This window comes from Gymnoscopelus microlampas, assembly GCF_963454915.1.
Source record: "Gymnoscopelus microlampas genome assembly, chromosome: 10".
Lineage (NCBI taxonomy): Eukaryota > Metazoa > Chordata > Actinopteri > Myctophiformes > Myctophidae > Gymnoscopelus > Gymnoscopelus microlampas.
The window spans coordinates 14,871,681-14,892,855 of NC_139947.1; the positions used below are offsets into that span (position 1 = coordinate 14,871,681).

The 21,175-nt window shown below is 41.0% G+C and overlaps 3 protein-coding genes across 4 annotated transcripts in view; 1 reads left to right on the plus strand and 2 right to left on the minus strand.

Annotated features, from left to right (window-relative positions):
- LOC311052848 (protein bicaudal D homolog 2-like) overlaps window positions 1-6,929 on the plus strand; it is a 424,382-nt gene extending 417,453 nt beyond the window's left edge. Inside the window, exon 12 of the transcript XR_014601558.1 lies at window positions 6,913-6,929. The gene's annotated coding sequence lies outside the window, so the exon portion shown is untranslated. The remainder of the gene's footprint in view (window positions 1-6,912) is intronic.
- LOC311052854 (copine-9-like) overlaps window positions 1-21,175 on the minus strand; it is a gene marked incomplete at both ends in the record, with an annotated part of 132,331 nt that overhangs the window by 18,506 nt on the left and 92,650 nt on the right. For both annotated transcript variants that reach the window (XM_084068085.1, XM_084068084.1), the window contains 2 exons: window positions 11,717-11,844; window positions 14,231-14,412. In XM_084068085.1, coding sequence (XP_083924211.1) covers window positions 11,717-11,844; window positions 14,231-14,412 — 310 coding nt within the window. The remainder of the gene's footprint in view (window positions 1-11,716; window positions 11,845-14,230; window positions 14,413-21,175) is intronic.
- Window positions 1,789-2,241, minus strand: LOC311053247 (bis(5'-nucleosyl)-tetraphosphatase [asymmetrical]-like; the record flags this gene model as incomplete). The annotated part of the gene is made up of 1 exon (XM_084068705.1): window positions 1,789-2,241. One exon carries the CDS (start codon window positions 2,239-2,241, stop codon window positions 1,789-1,791), a length of 453 nt encoding a protein of 150 aa, XP_083924831.1.

Sequence of the window (21,175 nt, forward strand, 5' to 3'; positions counted from 1 at the left end):
CACCTCCATATCACAGCACATCATCTATTAAGGGATATATCAGTGTCTAGATGTGTGCGTGTGCATGTGCGCGTGCGCGCGCGTGTGTGTGTGTGTGTGTGTGTGTGTGTGTGTGTGTGTGTGTGTGTGTGTGTGTGTGTGTGTGTGTGTGTGTGTGTGTGCGCGCGTGTGTGTGTCCTGAAACGTCCTTCAGACGGCCTGCTCGTGTGTATCTGTTTGCTCAAGAATACACCCTCTAATACCAGAGAATAACTTGTTCCGCCTGGCTGAGCACAACATTGATCGGGTGTGTGTGTGTGTGTGTGTGTGTGTGTGTGTGTGTGTGTGTGTGTGTGTGTGTGTGTGTGTGTGTGTGTGTGTGTGTGTGCGTGTGTGCGTGTGCGTGTGCGTGTGCGTGTGTGTGGGGTGTGTGTGCGTGTGTGCATGGGTATGTACTATGTGTTGGTGCATTTCATGTGATTATGTTTATTTTGTTATGTGTTGTTTGTTCATGCCAATGCACGTGTGTGTGTGTGTGTGTGTGTGTGTGTGTGTGTGTGTGTGTGTGTGTGTGTGTGTGTGTGCGTGCGTGCGTGCGTGCGTGCGTGCGTGCGTGCGCGACTGCGCGTGCGTGCGTGCGTGTGATTATCCTCTCTTACAGGGTAGATGAGTGCTTCAGAGGGTTGTAAGTTGTAAGGCTGGTGTAAGATGTGTGGGATCACAGCGCCAGCAGAGCGATTGAAGCATGACTCACAAGTCTGCACTTCCCCATGAAAGCTTCCCTTCAATTAATAGTAATAGTACACTATAGTATCACGATTGCAGATCTCTGTCTCCCGATAACTCTCAGGTCTCGAGAGGGCTCTAGTCAAGTCAAGTCACGAGTCATTGACGTTGGAGTCCAAGTGTTCTTTTTTATTTGATCAAGTAAGTCTAAAGTCATCCACACACACACACACACACACACACACACACACACACACACACACACACACACACACACACACACACACACACACACACACACACACACACACATAAAGACATCATGCAGCAAATGCAAGATACTCGATAATGAAAATAATTACACACATAATCATAATTTAGCATTATATTAGTAATATTCAAAACGTGTTAAAAAAATCACACCCTGTGTGAAGGAAGCGGTGCCTTTGATAAGCCCCGTATTGATGTTGTCATCAATATTTGTTTATAGCCCAGCCAATAAGAATGCTTGGGTGTGTCCGGACAGACACACGGACACCCGGACACACGGACACACAGACAAAGTCAGATATAGAGCGGTTGGCACCGCTAAAAACACTTTGCATACAGGTATTCTCCCAGTCTTATTCAGAACAAAATACTTGACTGTCAGATCAAGAGCCCTTGTTTTGTTTTGTATATAGTTTAACATATCATGTAAGGTCAAGATTGACCTTACATCGCCGTGCTGTAATACAGCACTGGGTTCATCTTGGTTTAATTGTCATCTGTTTGACTTTATCTGTTGTGAAATAAAGAACTGTTGATCCTTTAACTCCTAAGTAGATAGACAATGCAGACGACTGATCTTTTCTGAGTTGTCTTTACAAGCAATGGAGGAGTTCACTGACCAGTCACACACTTTTTTCACTGCAAAAGTCTCTTTCAGACAGCGCATTGCATCACCTCACCTGAATTCTGCAAACTGATTCGCTAAACAAATGTATTGTGTTGAGCAGCACTGACATGGGTACGGGTACGAATGCCCATCCGGTATAGCATGCCTTCCCAACGGGCATCACCAAAGTGGTTAAGTACTATATATTAGATTTCATCCTGCCGGGCCTCTAGGTGTTTGTGGGCGGTCCTAAGCATGTCCTGCAGGTCCTGGTACTGAACCAGAGAACAGGCCTCCTCCAGCTCCACCCAGCGATAATCCTGGTGCTCCTCCGACAATGTCACCTCCACGTCCGGGTCCGTCAGCTCCGCCAGCCGGTACGCAACATCCTTGGGCCTCCCTCCCACCTCGTAGTGCAGTTCTCGTAGGAAGCCGTCAATCACGCGCATGTGCTCCGCCCCCAGCCCGGCCTCCTCCTGGGTCTCTCTCAGGGCGGTGGTGAGGTCGTCCTCCCCTGGGTCCACGTGCCCCTTGGGCGGGGTCCAGTGATGCTCTCCGTAAGAGGTTTGCAAGAGCAGATACTGGATGTCGTCCGAGCAACTTGAGGCCGACGTGGCCCGACACCGAAACACTATGAAGCCACACGCACGAAGAGCCATCTCAAATACCGAGGGTAATTAAGCCCAGTTTGCGATCAGCTGTTTTGCTGCCCCGTTGAGGTGACCTACACACATTGCGTGATGCAGTACTAAGAGGAGCTGACATTCAAGTCAGAGGTAACAGGGTGTCCTTCATGAGATCCAACAGTTAATTCATTACAGTCAAAGTCTAAGTGTAAATTATTTAATCCAATGGGTCACCGGATATATACAGCTACAAGCTACAGATGTGACTTGTCACATTTTATTTGTGACGTATGCCTTCCCATATATGGTGCTTTGGTGCTATGCTTGGGTGCATATGTGTTCCCTCGGCCCTATGTTACCTCAAAATGAACACTATCCCCTATACCCAAACCCCAGACCCCAAGCCTAACCCAAAATTTAGATAATCAAGAGCATTCCAGACCCAGTATGACAAATTAGTTAGTCTATATGTAGGACCATGTTTCCTTCTTGTATGTATATTAAACATGGATATATGAAACTCCATCTGAAAGCAGACTGTGCACAGGGCGCACCCCTACTGGTTGACAAGAGGTATTTTCCTGAAAGTCGAGATGGAAAGCCCATTTTAGCTCAGCAGTAGACATTTTGGAAGACAAAATGTGTTCAAAATCCATTTACATAGGACATACATATTATAGATTGCCGCTAATAAAGATGACTGGTAATCACTGAGTAATACAAAATAAAAATAACAGTTATGAACTCATCTACCATAGGCAAAATATCTGGTCATTACATTTATATAACAAAAAAAGCATGTGTTACTGTTCAACTAACATCTTCTCCCCTGTATGAATCCTCATACATTATCTTCAGATATGCATTTTGACCAAACTGTAACCCCCCCCCCCCCCCCCCCTGTTGTATGAGTCCTCATGTGTTTTTATCAGATCACCCTTTTGACAACAACCTTTCCAAAAACTGTACAAGTAAAGGGCTTTTCCCCAGTATGAGCCCTCATCCCTCATGTATCTTTTCAGATTACTCATGTCACTATATAGCCTTTACCACAAACTATACACTTTTCTTCTGTATGAGTCCTCATGAGAAATATAATTTGAGGCATTATCAGAAAGATCCGAACGTTAAGGGGCTGTGATATGTTTTTGTTCAAACAAGTCTTATATTCCGAGTTTGTTCAGCAACAGGGTCTCCATAAACAGAAATATATACATTTTCAGTTCAAGATACCAATCCCATCAGGAGAGGAAATCCATATCGAATAAACAAGTGAAATCGGAAGTGATGAAACAAACAAACGAAATATACATACAGTGCGTATCAGACAAAATTGGAACTGGAAAACTAAAATAAGTTAAAACTAGAAAATGTGCTCCTCGGAGCACAAGTCTCCGCCAGCAAATATTGGAATTTATTCCAAGATTGGAACTTTGATGATAGGCGTTGCGCCTTTGCTTCTTCATCAGTTTGCAGACAATGATTAGCTTCTTCAGTTTGCATAATAAGAGTTAGTTGCACCGTGTCATCAACTGTGACTGGAAAGTACTGTTCTTGATTAATCCTGTCTAAGCTATTTATATACAGGAATAATCACGAAATCTCGGCCATTTCGTGATTAGTCCTGTCTTACCTCACTTTGAAAGAGATCAAGACTCTTTCAAAGTGACACATCTATTTATAGGCCGCTATACGTCATGCGTCTCACTAGCCAATCAGAGCACACTCTTTCAACGTATTGTCACGTGTCACGTGAGGCTTGACCAATGTTAGCTTGGCCGAGGGGGGGGGGGCGGAAAGTGAAAACATAGTCTCCTGGCGGAGACAATAAGATCTGTGAATCTATGATTCTCTGTTCGTTTTCACAAGCAATTGGTTGTCCAAAAAGTCCATAAACATTGAGAGCGGTTTGTAAGGAAACATGTCCACCAATAAATATTTGTTGTAAATTAATTGATTGTCCTATTCAGTCTTTTTGCCGGACCCCAGGGGTCGGGCTTACATGAGGCTTTGTATCTGTTTTGTCCATACAGTGGGTGACCATTGACTTTGTCGTTTTTTTTCATTCTTCTCATGCGTTTCATGCAGGGCATGTATGATTTCCACTCTGTGCCACTAGGGGCAGCAGCGGTCTACTGCCTACAGCTGCCTACAGCCCACAGCAGACAGCAAGAATATATTTGTTACTAGTATACTGTATATCCTCTCCAAACTGTACATACATTACTTTACACTTTTGTATTATGTTTTGACACTTGCTTTGGAAAATGTAAACGTATGTTTTATCATGCCAATAGCTCATTTGAATAGCAAAATTGTTTGTTTTGGGGTTTTTAGGCACTGTTTTTCCTAGAAAGACAGAGAAAGATCCTGTCTGTTGCTTACAGTACAAGATGTGACATTTATATTAAGCAAAATATTAAGCAAATAAAGTTAGATAGCATGATGCTGAGCTTAACATTAGTTTAATTTTAACGTCTTAATTGATAAAACGAGACGGGAAAATAAACGTATTTTTTTCTCTTGCCAATAGCTCATTTGAATTGACAAATTGTATTTCTGTGGTGGTGGTTCAGTGGCACTATATATATATATATATAGTTAATATATACTGGGGTCATACGTTCTGTGCTTTCTGTGTGTGCACTTATGCCGTGTGTCTCTTTCTTTGAGCGGGGGGGGGGGGGGGGGGGGGGGGTCTATCAAGGCAGGCTATTTGTTCAGATGCAATTTCAGCGTGGCTATTAAATAGGCAAAAAAATCTGATCTACAAGCCCACAAAGAGTCGCGATGCAACTCTATTTTCTAACATTTTAGTCTATTTTAGAGAGAGAGAGAGAGAGAGAGAGAGAGAGAGAGAGAGAGAGAGAGAGAATATAGGCCTACTATATATACTTTACTCGTAACAGAGTAGGCTACTTCTACATTGCAGTATTGATATTTTTACTTAAGTAAACTGCAAACCAAAAAACTCTTCAACGACATGTGCTCCTTGTCCAGTCTATTCATCGCTAAACCGGTTATGTTAATTATCTCTCTCTCTATACAAAGACAAAGTCTCTTTTATCCAGATGCGCTCTCTCTCTCTGTCTCTCTGTACAAAGACAAGGTCTCTCTCTGAGAGAGAGAGAGAGAGAGAGAGAGAGAGATGCATCAAAGTAGGGGTTCTCAATCTTTTCCAGGCCATGACCCCCCAAAATAACCATATTGGGGACCCCCATTTTGCGTGTGCGGCTTTCATCATCAATTTAAAAATAAAGATGATCGGATCATCTGTGAAGCATTTTCATATACGCTGCTGTCTCGTTAAAACCAGCTGCGGGTGAATATTATCCAACACATCACCACGGTTAACGCTACGTTCATGTTTACTGCATTACATTTGTAACAACAGCATAATATTGGGTTGTGCAGGTGAGATTTCGAAAAATCTTCAGTGAATGCTTTTAGGGACTATGCCTAGGCCTACATAGAATGTGGAGGGAGAAGGGTACCAGCTGCACTTGTACCCCTTATTAACTGTAATATGCTCATTCCATGCAGCTCGGCAGAATGCGTGTGCGGCTTTAGTTTGATGAACATTGAACCTCATAATAACATCACTCCGTTCGCGACTGCATACAGAACGTGTGTCGGCTCTGATGTTTATTAGACAGCATGGACCTCCGCTCAGGTGCTGGAATCCAGAGCCTTATGTCAAGACTTGGCTGCGAGCACATCGCACGGCAGAAAGCACAAAAACCAAAGTGGCACAGCCTGTCATGTCAGATAACCCCGACCCACTTTGGCAGTTTTTATAAGACAGGGGTTATTGGCGTCTTTTTGGTTTGTTTTATTTCCTCGTTTATACTTATTTCCTCCTCAATATTGTTTAAGAATTAATGTGCTATCCATGACATGCTGTCACCAGTTTACCAGTTCACTGTCTGTTATTTAATGATGATCGAATATTGGCTAAATGTTTACAATTTCTTCTGTCCAAACAATGAAAAGCACTAAGAAAAGGCAAGTGAGTCTCTCTTTAATTAAGCATGATGAGCCATGTGTTTTCCACAAAACAATTGAATATCATTGAATATAATTGCACCCTTGTCATACTACTATGTTATTAGCTTTCAGTAGGCCACCACAGGCACAGACAGTGCGTTTTAGCGCAGCGCGGCCTGGCGCAGCGCGGCGGAGTGGTTGCGTGCGGGGGTCGGGGGGCTTTCGTGGGAGGGGGGGACGGGTGGATCAGAGCTTAACCCTAAAACCGAAATAAAGTAACAAAAAAAAAACTCCAATCCGCTCAAGAACCTTGCTCCCCCACTTCCAAAATTAGCACTAGCCTACAACACTGGCCCAGTCTCTTGCCAAACCGGTTATGTTAATGATAAGCAGCCTATTCCAAATAAGCCAAGTGAGGAACTCTGCTATCAGGTTCCCCCTCCCCCCTACAGTACCTCTGTAGGCCTATCTCTTCTATCAAAGTATTTGTTCAGATACAAATTCAGAGCGGCCAATTTTGATATTTTTAATGCGCCTACATGAAGTTAGAGGGATGGGCAGAAATGGTGTAGGCCAGTGGTTTTCAACCTTATTCCCATCAAGGACCCCCAAATTGACACATATTAGCCCAGGGACCCCCATTTGAAAAGATATGCCAGGGACTCAACCATTTAGATTTCTTGGGCGTCCCAATCTACACTGTATCATCATCATCAGTGTTCATTTAACTCTGAGAGTGTACAAATGTTGTACATTAAGAGTTACAGACACATAAGGGTCAATTTGGTTGCTAACTATTAATTTGGCTGGGGACCCCCTGGAACCCCCTCAAGGACCACTGGTGGTCCCCGGACCACTGGTTGAAAACCTCTGGTGTAGGCTATTTTCAACTGTTAATGGGTTTTTCTTTCTTCACAAATGAATTCTACTTTGTTGTACAACAGTGTCCCATAAAAGTAGCGAAAATAGCCGATCTACAAGCTCACAAAGTGTTGCATCATGATTTGAATTCCGACTGAAAACGCCACCCTTGCGTCTCCGTGTGTACAACCAAATACGCATCTTTCCTGCACCGATGACGCTTGGGGCTTTTACAGCGCTGCTCCTACACTACCACCGTCAGCAACAAGTGGACATGGAGTAAATGTACTTAGTTACTTTCCGCTTAGTTACTTTCACGTGCATATAAATGAGCCACGCGGTCTTATAAGAATGAAAACAAACGCCTCGCTGTTGGCCATGGATCACATGACGGTCGTCTGTTACGGTCATGGATGAACTCAAAATGTTACTTGAGTTCAATCAAAGTAAAAGTACAAAAGTATTGGCAAATAAATGTTTGAAAATAGCTGATCTACAAGCTCACAATGCGTCACAATGCGTTGTGAGCTTGTAGATCGGCCATTTTCAAATAGACTATGTGAAATAGGGCAAATAATGTATGTTTTATAATGTAATGATTTATATCTGCAAAGTAACTAGTAACTAAAGTGTTCAAATAATGGTAGTGGAGTAAAAGTACAATATTTTCCTCTGAGATGTAGTGGAGTAGAAGTAAAAGTAAAAATAGCAGGTCAGCATGCTTATAGCGTGGGATTCGAACCCGGGTCGTAAAATCGCCGGACATCAGTTTTAACCACTACACTAACTGGACTATTTCATTTACAGAGGAAAGAGGTAGAATCCTACTATACAGAAATTGATGCGAGAAAAAAAAACATATAAGACGTCTGTCTGTCTGTCTCTCCACGGACTTTTGAGACAGACATACAGACAGACAGACAGACAGACAGACAGACAGACAGACAGACAGACAGACAGACAGACAGACAGACAGACAGACAGAAACCAATGTGTGTCTGAACATTTCTAAAATGACAGAGATGCGTTCCTGACTGCCCGACGCTGAACAGAAAACCCAATTTAAACGCTCTAAGCACACGTAATTATTGCTAGTTATTATTATTATTATTATTAATAATATAAGACATCTATCTGTCTGTCTGTCTGTCTGGCTGGCTGGCTGGCTGTCTGTCTGTCTGTCACAAAAAAAGTGACTCCAAAGCGGCACCTTGTGGTAGTATTTGGAACTTAAATTTACTGCAAAGCGGGTGAGGCAAATGAGTGAAGTGATACTCTTATGAAAAGCGACAAAGTCAATGGTCACCCACTGTACATGGTATGTCACTTTGTGGTCCGGCCCCAGCCAAAAAAGTCTGTCCCCCTTTCGTCATAGAAGGGACGTAGAAGGGACACACGTCATGCGAAGCCCGGCCATTCAGATTTCAACCTCTAGGGGTCTGGCAGTACCAGGTCTCCTGGTTCTAGTTATTCAGTGTCTGCTACATTTTTCTATGCATATATTAATAGAACCATTTCCTAAGGCTATTGTAGGCCCTAGACTCTGGTATAAATGATTTGGCATTTTATGGGGGCATCACAGACATGATCCCATTAGTGTATTTTAAGCTGAATAAAAAATAAATAAAAATTAAAAAAGCGCTAAAAATGACATCCCTAACAATGGCACTGAATGGCTGGACATGCCAGAATGGCACTGGATCCAGCCAAATCAGTTCTTTTTTATGGTTAATACTTTAAAACAATTCTTAGGTTAAGAACATACAGATACATCACCTAACAAAACAGACACGTAAAATGACATACTCACACAAAAAACTAAACATACAAACAATAGAAACGACAAATGTAAAGTGCACAGAAGCATACAGCATTCCACCTCAGCCAAAACCCCAGACAATAAATGATGTAATACACCTTGTCCAATGTAGGTTAATTAGAGCTGGAAACGCCATCAGAGCCCCGACAGCCAAATCAGTTCTAATGCTAATCGATCGTAAGCCGTAATTGGTGACTTGTCAAAACACGCAACCAACAACAAAACTGGACAAATTAAATTTATACTTGTAGGTTGTGATGTGAAATGTAATGTGTCGGTTTTCGCTAGGCCACAGTCACTTTGCATGTCCTTTATGAGAGGAAGCAAGAACTTGGCACCATGCCAAGTTCTTGCTTCCTCCACTGAATTGACAAACATATTTGTAACAACACTGTTCACTGTTGAATAGTATGGAGTGTGTGTGGTGCGTGGCAATGTCATTTCGCTGCCACGTTCTAAGAATGCATCGAATTTCAATGCAAAGTCTATGGAGACGGGCATACAATACTTTTCCCAAACCGCCGGCATGCAGAGAGAGCAAAAAGCATATTCCTAACTACCTCAACTTAAACATAAGCTCAACATTGACCCTTTTGCACAGATTGACAATCCTATCAGACCATGCTGGGTTCTGAAGTAGGCATGCTATGTACAGGTATATGTCTATATACAGTGTATATGCCATAGTGTATTTAATTTACTGTACTCATCAGGAATATGAGCAATATCAAGAAGATTAGAATTTTCTGTTTTCCTTGTTCCTTCTTTCTATATCTATTCTTTTTCCCTTTCCTGAAAACTATACAAATGATGGGAGCTTGTACCAAAAAATTATTTTACCCTCTTTACACCTGTGATGTGACAATAAAGCAGAGCTGGCAACTCTCACACAATGAGCATGAGACACACACAAATTATTCATACGCACTTATGTGCATCATCATATTTCTCATGCCGTCAAATCACCCGAGTGGAAAGCTGCGTCAACGAATGCACCACTGAGACATCCACTTCTGCCGGTATTTGAGCGACAAAGTGAATAAAATTATTGTATCTGAAGTAACCTCACCCATTAACTGTAGTGAAAAGCAGAAATGATAGGTGCGTGTGTGTGTCTCTTGTGTGAGGGTCGCTGCGTGAATTTACGCTCGTGTCATTCCATTGATCATTACAGTATATCCCCAGACGTCGCCAACAGGAAGCTCAATAACATAGATCTTAAGATTAACTAATGTTCTATGTTCTACACATCCACAATGTTAGCTGCCGGGTGTACCCTAGAATTTTCTCTGTCTGCTCATGTTTATAACGATTTTTATTAACTTAATTCGACCGACGTCTAATTATTTAGAACTCCTCTGTGTGTCTGTCTGTCCATTGATTGCTACGCGCTGCCAAGAGCTGGCAGTTAAAAGGGGAGGGACCTGTGGATGCATCGTGTGTGTGCAAACAGATCTTCAAGCAAAAAACGAGTCTGTTCTACAAGCAGCAAGAGAGAGAGAGTGACAATTTAGAATAATTTGTGATGCAGTCTGTCTTAGAAGGAGTTAGAAGGACAAGCAGTTAGAAGGAGTTCTCCTTCTAACGCTATGGACCAGAGTTAGGTGCACAATATGACCAATAGGAGAATGAGAGTCACCATCTCTACACAGGCTGTTACACCGACTCCTACTGTCAAAATAACTCCTTTATTATGACTGTGAATACACTCCAGTCACATTCTAGTTCATTGCATACAATCATAAAGAGATATTAATGAGTGGTTATTATTAAAGATGGATCTTTAATTGCTTCAGTCATCAAATAAATGTATCTGTTTAGCTTGTTAATGGATGAAATTAAAACATTTACGAATTATGTTCCCATGCTAGTAAAGCCTGATCAAACTCCCTGATAAGATGCACCAAGATACAGGAAATTACATCTGCTCTGTTAATAATATTTGCTGCACACGCCACCAAATCTCACTTCAAGGTTTTCTCAAAAGTTGGCAGCCCTGCAATAAAGTTGAAGTTGAAGTTGAAAGACAGAAGTAGCGTCAAAGTTGTACGTGTGAATATAAACAAGATTGAGCAACTACATGGCCTATTTAATGCATAAAATGTATAAATAGTTTACAAACAAGCAGCCAGAGACGAACATCGAGTTCCTCTACTTTTCTCCCCTGTCTGTAAACTCCCCAGCCCGTGCACGTGCTGGCTTTGATACCTTGGACCACCAGGGCTCTCGCTGAGCGTATACTAGGCACTCGACACCACTTGAGATGGACAGAAACGGACTGATGTATGAAAGTAGTGCATATTAAAGTTTTACAGCTCTGAGCAGTGGGGAGGAGAAGTAGAGACTATCATTTCCCATCTCTGGATGGCTGCGTGTTTATAAACAAACTATTCATTTTAGGCAATAACTGGGTCGCGTATGGTAGTTGCTCAATCTTGATTAATTTGACATCTACAGCTGTTGGTTTAAAACTTAGTTTTCATTATTCTCTACTTCCACACAGTCTGTTTCTTCACCTCCGTAGCAGACCCACACATTGACTCACGGTGACAGGCTGTCACTCATGACCTCGGACGTGCCCAGTTTATTGCATTTAGCATTGTTAACATAGCATTGACGCTGCTTGTGTGAATTTGGTATACGATTTTTTGAGAGGTTTACAGATCAATTTGCACATGTGATGTTTTTTGTTTTTTTTAGGTGTCTTATGACACCCATGATTTTGCACTTGTAAGTTACTCTGGATAAGAGTAGCTAAAATCGACTTAATTAGGTCAAGACAAAATAATAAAAAACAATTCATTCATTCCCACCCTGCCATGCACAAACGCACAAACTCACTGTGCGACTTGGTTGATAACAGGGGCGAAGTTGGTGGGCCCGTACAGTGTCACTGTCCTCAGGCTGTGGAAGTAAGCCTCCAGCACTCCATCTATTCCCACACAGCTGACGTTGTCCTCATCACCACTCTGCAATGGAACACAATACACACTACAGTACACCAACAGCAAAGAACACCCACTACACACCCTATACCCCCCACCCCCAGCACCCTACAAAACCAAAACACTGTTATTCCAGTGATTCTCAACATGAAGCATCGCGTTAGTTCATGCAGGGCACGGAGGTCGCAAACGCTCAGCTGTGATCAGCTGTCAGTCTGCTGATTGCTTTCAATCAGCCACGCTTTCCTAAACACCAATCACACCGCATTCCCTCAACGAGGCGGTCCGTTTAAATCCGGCTTCCTCCTACACTGGGGGTCGGTTGCACCAAGTGGGATTAAATAAAGCTTAGTTTAGGGTTAATCAAAGATTTGTTGATCTAGGATTTATTTTAATTCGAGTTGTGTTGCACCACTTAATTTTAAGCATTGCTTAACAAATCTGTGATTTAAATCCTTAACCTGTGATTAAAACGTTAAACAGTGATTAAAACTTTAAACAGTGATTATTTCATGGATTAAACTTTGTTGTGTGTCCGCCATCTTGGATTTGCGCTGTAAATAAAAAGGAATACTTCTTCTCTTGAGCCAAATATTAGAATTACTTTTCTATTCACTTTTGAGATAATTGCAGGCCCAATTTTATCAATTATTCTCATTGCAGACTCTTTGCTGAATCTGTACCGCCTTTTAAATTCAGCATTATCATAACATTCGACTGGGTTTAGACGGTCCCTTATTTTTCTTTGAGCTACTCTTTCGTTTTCATGAAGCCATCTGATATATGCTGCCATGTTTACATTTAAACCACCTGTACTGCAAGTTTAGAATTAATCCCTTACTGACATTTAAATTGGAGTTTAAAGTAGTGGTGCAACAGGATTAACATTAATCCAGGTTTACTGTGAAAATGAAAACCAAGATTAAAAGGATGGTTTAAAACTAAACCTGGTTAGTGGAAACTAGGTTTAAAGTTTGGTGCAACTGGATTAATAGATAAACCTTGATTTAAACCAGGTTAAAGCTTAATCCCTCTTGGTGCAACCGACCCTCAATCTCTGCTTCTCAATTGTTGCCACACGCTCCTGCTGCTGCTGGCAAAACTTGTCTCCACCACCCCAGCCTACACCTTATAGTTCAGTCTTGCATTACTCAAGCGTTTAAATGAATTGAATGTTGAACTGAAATTCATGTGTGCATGGCTCTTAAAATGGTTACGTCTACTTTGACGTGAGTGTTCCTGACTGAACCTTGGGTTGGGACCCCCAGATGATTTGCTTAATGTGCAACATTTTTTTCTCACTTTCTCACACTAAACAAACCAAAATACAGTATAAGTGTATACAGGGTATCTGCACATTTCTAAAGTTACGATGTAAGGACTTTTAAAACCTTTTCAAAAAGAAAATCCCCAAAAATATATATAAAATAAAATACAAAAATAAGACCATTACTGCATCAAAAGTAATCAACAAACTATACTATAAAAAAAGAAATGCAAACAATTTTTTATTTTAGCAGTATTAAAAAGGTCTTAAAAGTCCTTAAATCGTAACTTTAGAAATGTGCACATACTCTGTATATAATTACAGTATACTGTATGTTGTTTTGTTTAGTGTGAAAAAGTGAGAAAACAATGTTGCACATTAAGCAAATGATCTGTGGCCCCCCAAAAGCATTTAGCTTATATGTTTACTGTACCTGTTTTCATTTTTGGACTAATAAATTATTCAATTTATATTAAAATAACTGTTTTCATATGACCCCCCTCCCCAAAAAAGAAGTGGTATCGATAAATAAGCAGTAGGGTATCTGTATTCATGGAATCCTGACGACATACAGTAAGTGTGAACAACAGGTCGTTGAGGGAGGGGAGCAGCATCATCCACCTACAGTAGGTGGATATATAGGTGGCTCTCATCCGTCAGGAGGAAGCAGAGAGGATGCTGGGAGTTTCCCACTGGGCAGAAAGATGAGCCGGCTGCTGAACGCAAACAGCCAGCTGTTACCACGGCGACAGCCCCAAACCACGCTGTGCTGGATGTGTGTACATGTACTGTAAGTTAGTTTTAGTGCATGTGGCTGTGTGGCTGTGTGCGTGCGTGCGTGCGTGCGTGCGTGCGTGCGTGCGTGCGTGCGTGCGTGCGTGCCTGCGGGCAGGTGCGCATGTGCACGTGCAGGGTAGTTTTAGTGCATGTGGGAGTGTGTGTGCCAACACCCATGAGAGCAATAGGGATACATGGCAATAATCTCCTATAAAAAAAGGATTGTGTCTGTATTGTATTCCTGTGTGTGTGGATGTGTTTGTTTGTTTGTGTGTGTGTGTGCATGTGTGTATGCATGCGTTCGTGCTTGCGTGTGTGTGCACATATGTGTGTGTGTGTGTGTGTGTGTGTGTGTGTGTGTTGTACCAGTGGGAAAGCGTGGGAGACTTTGCCGTCGGGGGGCAGCTTAGCTCCGAAGCCATAGGCGGGGAAGAGCTTGTCGCTGTCATAGTCCTGGATAATCTCCCCCACAGCCTTCAGCGCCATGGCGTACGTGTTCATCTGGTATGGACTCATATAGTGGAGCGACGTGGGCTGGGACGGGTTACCTGTGTGCAACACACAGCCAGACATGTCAACACTTTATGTCCTTTATGTAGCACAACACGACAATGTAGAAAAATCACATATTTAAAATGTTTACTTTACTGGAGTATTTCCAATTTTCTATACTTTTACTTCTACTCCACTACTTCCAAGAGTAAAATATTGAACTTTTTTACTCCACTACAATTATTTGAAAACTTTAGTTACCATAGTTACTACAGTATGTAGATTTTGAATATTATTACAAACTTTCGTTTCGGTCGTTAGACCTTCAGAAGGACAGACAATTGTCTGTCAAAGAAATGCACCCTGTCTGGAACTTCATCAGGACAATTGTCTGTCAGGAATGCATCAAATGGCAAATAACAAAAGGTAACAAAAACATCTATTACAGAATACTAATGTATATCCACAAATATTTCTTGTAATAAAGTGGCTCTTACACTGGCAATAAAAACAATGTTAGGTAACAGAAGAGAGACTGAGTATTTCAGTAGAACTTTTAATAAGCGTTTATATCCTTAATGAAACGCACGCCCGCCCGCCCTCACTCACTCACTCACTCACTCACTCACTCACTCACTCACTTTCTCTCTCTGGTCTCATGCCAATTCATTCAACATTTGTCTGGAACAGATAAAAGTAGATCAATATTTGAAGTTATAATGTAAGTTTGACATCTGCAAGCGATGTCTCATAGCAAACTCGCCAGAATTTGATGTTTTTCCAAAGCCAACAATGCATCAATATATTATTCCACATAGTCCACGTTCCGCTTCATGTGAAATATTGACACACATGCACACACGCACACGTACGAACACACGTACGCACCCCTACACCCGGCAGAATGTCTGCCAAAGCTGTTAGAGAGTGTTTTTTTGACCTTGTGACCTCCAGATATGGCTGAGTGGCTCCGCTAACTGTCCCAACAGATCAATGTGTGACACACTGACACTTGCAGTCACACCACACTGACCAGCCTGCAAACCTGACTCTCCTCTGGCAAGTCTCTAAAAACCAGTGTTTCCCAAACCTTTTAGCTCCAGACCCAAAAGAAAAATGTGGTGTCTTCCCGGACCCAAAACGTACAAAAAAACATTATGAACACATTAACCAAGCTCACAACGCATCACACAACGGCTAATACCAGTGTTATTTTGCTTATTTATTTATGGATATAAAAAAACAAGGTCATAGTAATACAAAAGTAAGAATAAAAAATGTAAAATATGGACATAAATAAAAGTTAGGTTTAGGGTCAGGGTCTTGTCTTAATGACAGGTACAATATATTTTATCTTTTAGAAGCAGTGTCAAAAATGTGCTAAAGCAGAGGCATAAAATATCCTTACCATCTTTAGCAGCTGTTAAATGTGCAACGAAACAGAAGGCACACTACTGTATACATCAGATACAAAAGTCACTTTCTTTCACTTGTCAGGTACAGTACATGTGTAAGTAACATTTTCAGCAGCTGCTCAAAATAAAACAATAAAATACAGTATATAAAATAAAATATGTGTTGTGAGCTTGTAGATCTGCTATTTTGGCTGAATGTTCACCCCAGAATAGTCATGTTGTTAAAATAGCTGTTGGTGCGTATTGTTCCAAAAGTCTCAATGAACTGAACAAGTTGCAGAAAACCTTTGACGTTATTGCAATTAAACTAGGTCTGAAATCTAACGGCTTCACACAGTAACTTTTTGTGTAATGTAATAATGTGTTCCAGGAAGACTTGAAAAAAGACAGTGTTTGTATAATTAATTGAATCAGATTGGGTTTAATATTATTTCGATTTATATGAAGGTGAGATCATGGGTTGAGCTTTCAGGAGAAATTAATACAGGAATGCAGGTCGTTTTCAGAGGGTTTGCATAAACTGTACATTTAAAATAAATGTATTCATTTAACACTTTGCGATCGTTTGTACATGCATGGAGATTTGTGTATACAGTATAGTGTACATTGGCTGCAGGGCTGTATGCTTTAGGTTTCGGTTGTTGCTGTTAAAGAACATGCCTGGAGGTATTTATTCTATATAAAAGGTTCCTATTCCACATCACTGCTTCAACAGCAAAGATGAACTTGACTTGTGTTCTGCTTGTCCTGTCCTCCTGTCTCCTGGCTGGTGAGTATTCAACATCCAATGTGGTTTGTGTTGTGACAGCACTATCTGGCTTGTTTTTATTCACTTTTGAAACACATTCGTAATTGTAGCCTAGGGGTGATTAACTGTTTAAATCACATAGTTTTATATCACATTTAGATTTTTGACTTGCTGGTTTTGATTCACTATTGTGCAATTTTTTTGTGTGTGCCCTTTTCAGTCTTCAGTAGAATTTGTATCTACTAGACCATACCCGGTCGACGCATCCGTGGGGGGATATGCGCACATGATCTGGCAACCCGGGAGGCGACATTGTTTGACACATAAACGCTAATAAGAAGCTGAGATTTGATGAAATTGAAAAACGGGCTTCACAGTTAAGTTCAGATGGTAATGGTCAATGGCTGTGTGCAAAATCAGAGCAATTGGTCCAGCCACTGAGGAGAACCGGGTAGCTTCGCCTACTCACCTACCTACTCAAGACGGTTACTAGAATTATAGTATGATTACTACCGTATTAGTGCTAATAATATTATAGTATCAATAATAGTAGTATTAATGCTCTGTGGAATATTGATATTAACCCCCATTTTATAGAGAATACATTGAAGTGCATTGAAAGCTGTGTGCATGGGTCCTACTTCAAAATAATACATATATAAATACAGTACATACATTTATGTTTATGTGTGCAAACATAATAATACATAAGGCACAAAATGGAGAAATGAAGTGGCTTTGTCTGAGATGAATCCGCTCTCTCCATGTTCCCTCATAGCCTCAGTGGAGGCGGCCCGCAGCAAACATGCACTAAAGAACTTCCAAGACATATTCAAAAATAGCAGATCTACAAGCTCGTAGCGTGGCACTCGGTGCCGCGTATGAGCTTGTAGATCTGCTATTTTTGAATAGCCAAAGTGTAAAATAATGAGTTTTGGCTCAAATCTAAAAACTGATACTGGCAAGACATGATGAGATGGGATGGTATGGTAATGCATAATCATGCTCTGTTGTATGATGGTGTTGCAAAAATAGGAGATCTACAAGCTCACAACAACACGTCCTTGGCGCTTTATGAGCGTGTAGATCTGCTATTATTAATAATGTTTTATGAATCATTTTTGATTGCTTTCTGCAGTGCTAGTCTTTGTGAAATAGACATCCGCTTTGAATAACTGATTTGAAAGTTTGTAGGCTAATTGATGGCCATCTGGATGACCCACGTGTAGATTGTGAAAATGATTAGCTTGATCTGTGCTGCAATTTCATATGTCATCACTGGCCAGAAGGAATGCACTGTGATAGCTGCTTCTATTGCAGCAATGGAAGCACTCAGATTTTGTACTTAAATAAAAGTAATACCAGTGTAAAAAATACTTTATATCACGTTCATTCAATGTACAAAAGTATTACATTTTTACACTAAATGCACTAAAAGTACTATAAGTAAAAGTAAAATTATTATGAAGATTACCCATTTTAGAATAATATATAGATCATGTTATTGATCATTGATCAATAACCAATTATTTTATACTTAGGCTATTCGAAAATAGGAGACCTACAAGCTCTGAACGCGTTTCGATGCGACGCATTGGGAGCATGTAGATCTGCTATCTTCGAAACATTTAGCAGATTTTTGATACATTTTTTTTTAAATAATCTAATCTAATCTACAAAGAAACTAGTTACTAAAAGCTGTCATATAAATGTAACAGAGTAAAAAAGTAAAACGTTTGATTCTGAGATAGTAGTGGCGTACAAGTATCAAGAAATGGAAACACTCAAGTAAAGTATAAATACCTTGAAATTGTACCTAAGTACAGTACTTGAGTAACTATACTTACACCACTGTTCTATTGTCTTTTATGTGTTTCTGTCAGATGTTGCCAGGTCCATGACCAGTGCTTTGCTAAGGCCACGAACCGTTCATGCCACCGGGCACGGCAGGCAGACCCCTCTAAAGTTCATTACAATTTCAAATGTAACGTCGCCAAAAGGACTCCCATGTGTCGCAGTGAGTTAAGTTTAAGTATTTATTTTTTTGGCAAATTGACAGCCACTGTTTTATGTTAGCGTCTAATTACGGGGCCAGAGCTCAGCTCTGGACCTGTTTTGTTATTGGCAGTATTCTGTCACTTCTTCTTTTTCTTCTGCCACTTATGGCAGTTCTGGCTGAACCGTGCTGTCGCTTTTTACGAAACTCGGCCATATGGTAGATGGTCATGAAAAACGATCAAAAAATAATTCTCACAATCTTTCGTCCAAAGGTGGCGCTACAGCACTCAATTGAAAATGCCAACTTTGAACAGGTACAGCTCATGCCCTGTTTGACGTACAGCAATGAAACTTCAATACACACATGCGTCTCTTCATGCCCTTCATGCACTTTTGACCTCTGACCTTTAGATCTCCCACCATTTTGAATTATATGAAAAACAGTCATTGGCTCCTAACTTCTGCATTTTTTCACTTATGGAAAATCCGCTCCCTATTTTATGTCGGCATAGGTCCAAAGTTCATGTGTAAAAGGTTTCGTGCAAATTGCTCAAAAATCCCAGGATTCCATAGATTTTAACTATTGCAGTTTTATGAAAATTATTCATCTGCCCCTAACACATACATGCAGACTCACATTTCTTTGAAACTTTGCAGAAAGGTTGGGGGTCATTCCAAATATCACTGATACCAATCTTACTCCAATTGGCCAAAGGGGGGCGCTATAGCAATTTTTTGAAAATGCAAACTTTAAACAGGCATAAGTCATGCCTCGTTTGGCCGAAAGTCGTGAAACTTCCTTACACTTGTGCCTTGACTCATGAGGAACACATGTATCGCTTTGACCAATAAGCTCCGCCCTTAGATTGTCCGCAATTTTGAGCAGTTTGAAAAATACTTGTTTTTGGCAGTTCTGGCTTAACCGTGCATACGCTTTTTACGAAACTCGGCCATATGGTAGATGCTCATGAAAAACTATCAAGAAATAATTCTCACACTCATTCGTCAAAGGGTGGCGCTATAGCACTCAATTGAAAGTGCCAACTTTGAACAGGTACAACTCATGCCCTGTTTGACCTACAACCATGAAACTTCGATACACACATGCGTCTCTTCATGCCCGACAACTTTCGTGGTCTGACTTTTGACCTCTGACCTTTAGATAGCCCACCATTTTGAATTATATGAAAAACAGCCATTGTCTCATAACTTCTGCATTTTTTCACTTATGGAAAATCCGCCGCTTTTGTTTTGTCGGCAAAGGTCCTAAGTTCATGTGTAAAATGTTTCGTGCAGATTACTCAAAAATCCCAGGAGGAAATAGATTTTAACTATTGCAGTTTTATGAAAATTATTCATCTGCCCCTAAAACATACATGCAAGACTCACATTTCTTTGAAACGTTGCAGTAATGTAGAGAGTCATTCCAAATATCACTGAAACCAATCTCACTCCAATTGGCCAAAGGGGGGCGCTATAGCAATTTATTTTAAATGCAAACTTTAAACAGGCAAAAGTCATGCCTCGTTTGGCCGAAAGTCGTGAAACTTGCTTACACTTGTGCCTTGACTCATGTGGAACACATCTATCGCTTTGACCAGTAAGCTTCGCCCTTAGATAGTCCGCAATTTTGAGCAGTTTGAAAAACACTTAAACCCAGGATTTTTCAGCTATTTGCGTGAAACTGTATCATCTGTGTGATCTCCTTTTTCACAGTGACTTGTCTGTTGGTCCAATGGCGTCTCCCTTAAATGAATGCCTCACAATCTCAAGGTCGCCAGTTCAAGCCTCACTTGCAGACTTAATTTAAGTTGAATTGCAAACAACATGACTGTATCAATGAATACATGTGCAAATGGTAAAGATAACCTGAAATGCTTATTTGAGAGTACGTTTTTTCAATGTATGACATACTTCATTCTGAAAATAGCTGATCTACAATCTCACAACTTTTCATGGTTTGTGAGCTTGTAAATCGGATACTTTGTACAATTTCTTCATTGGTAAATGGTTTGTGAACGAGTGATCTTAGTGTTAGTGAAACAGGGGCTTGGTTCATGAAAGAAGGCAAGAGTTTATGATCTTCAACAGACAATATCATCCTGGACAAAGCTATAGCACTATAGGTAGTGTTGCAGCCTATTAGTCTGAAGGTTGAGAGTTCGAATCCTGTTAATGGCAATAGGTTGAGATGTCCAATCAAACCATTCTGTTTCCATCTCTCTCTCTCATCAATCTATTGTTTCCATGTCACTCTCTCTCTCTTCAATCTATTCCGTTTCCATGTCTGTCTGTCTGTCTCTCTCTCTCTCTCTCTCTCCAGTTTCCATGTCTCTCTCTCTCTCTCTCTCTCTCTCTCTCTCTCTCTCTCTCTCTCTCTCTCTCTCTCTCTCTCTCTCTCTCTCTCTCTCTCTCTCTGCCTCTCTCTCTCTCTCTGCCTCTCTCTCTCTCTGCCTCTCTCTCTCTGCCTCTCTCTGCCTCTCCCTCTCCCTCTGCCTCTCTCTCTCTCTCTCTCTCTCTCTCTCTCTCTCTCTCCATTCACTGGCCCCGTATTATCGCTGCTTGCAGCTATATTGTTAATTATTTTTCTGTCCTTCACTAGACTGGTGTCGAAGTTATTTCTGTGGATGTCAACAGTTCCTTTGTGAGTGTGACAGG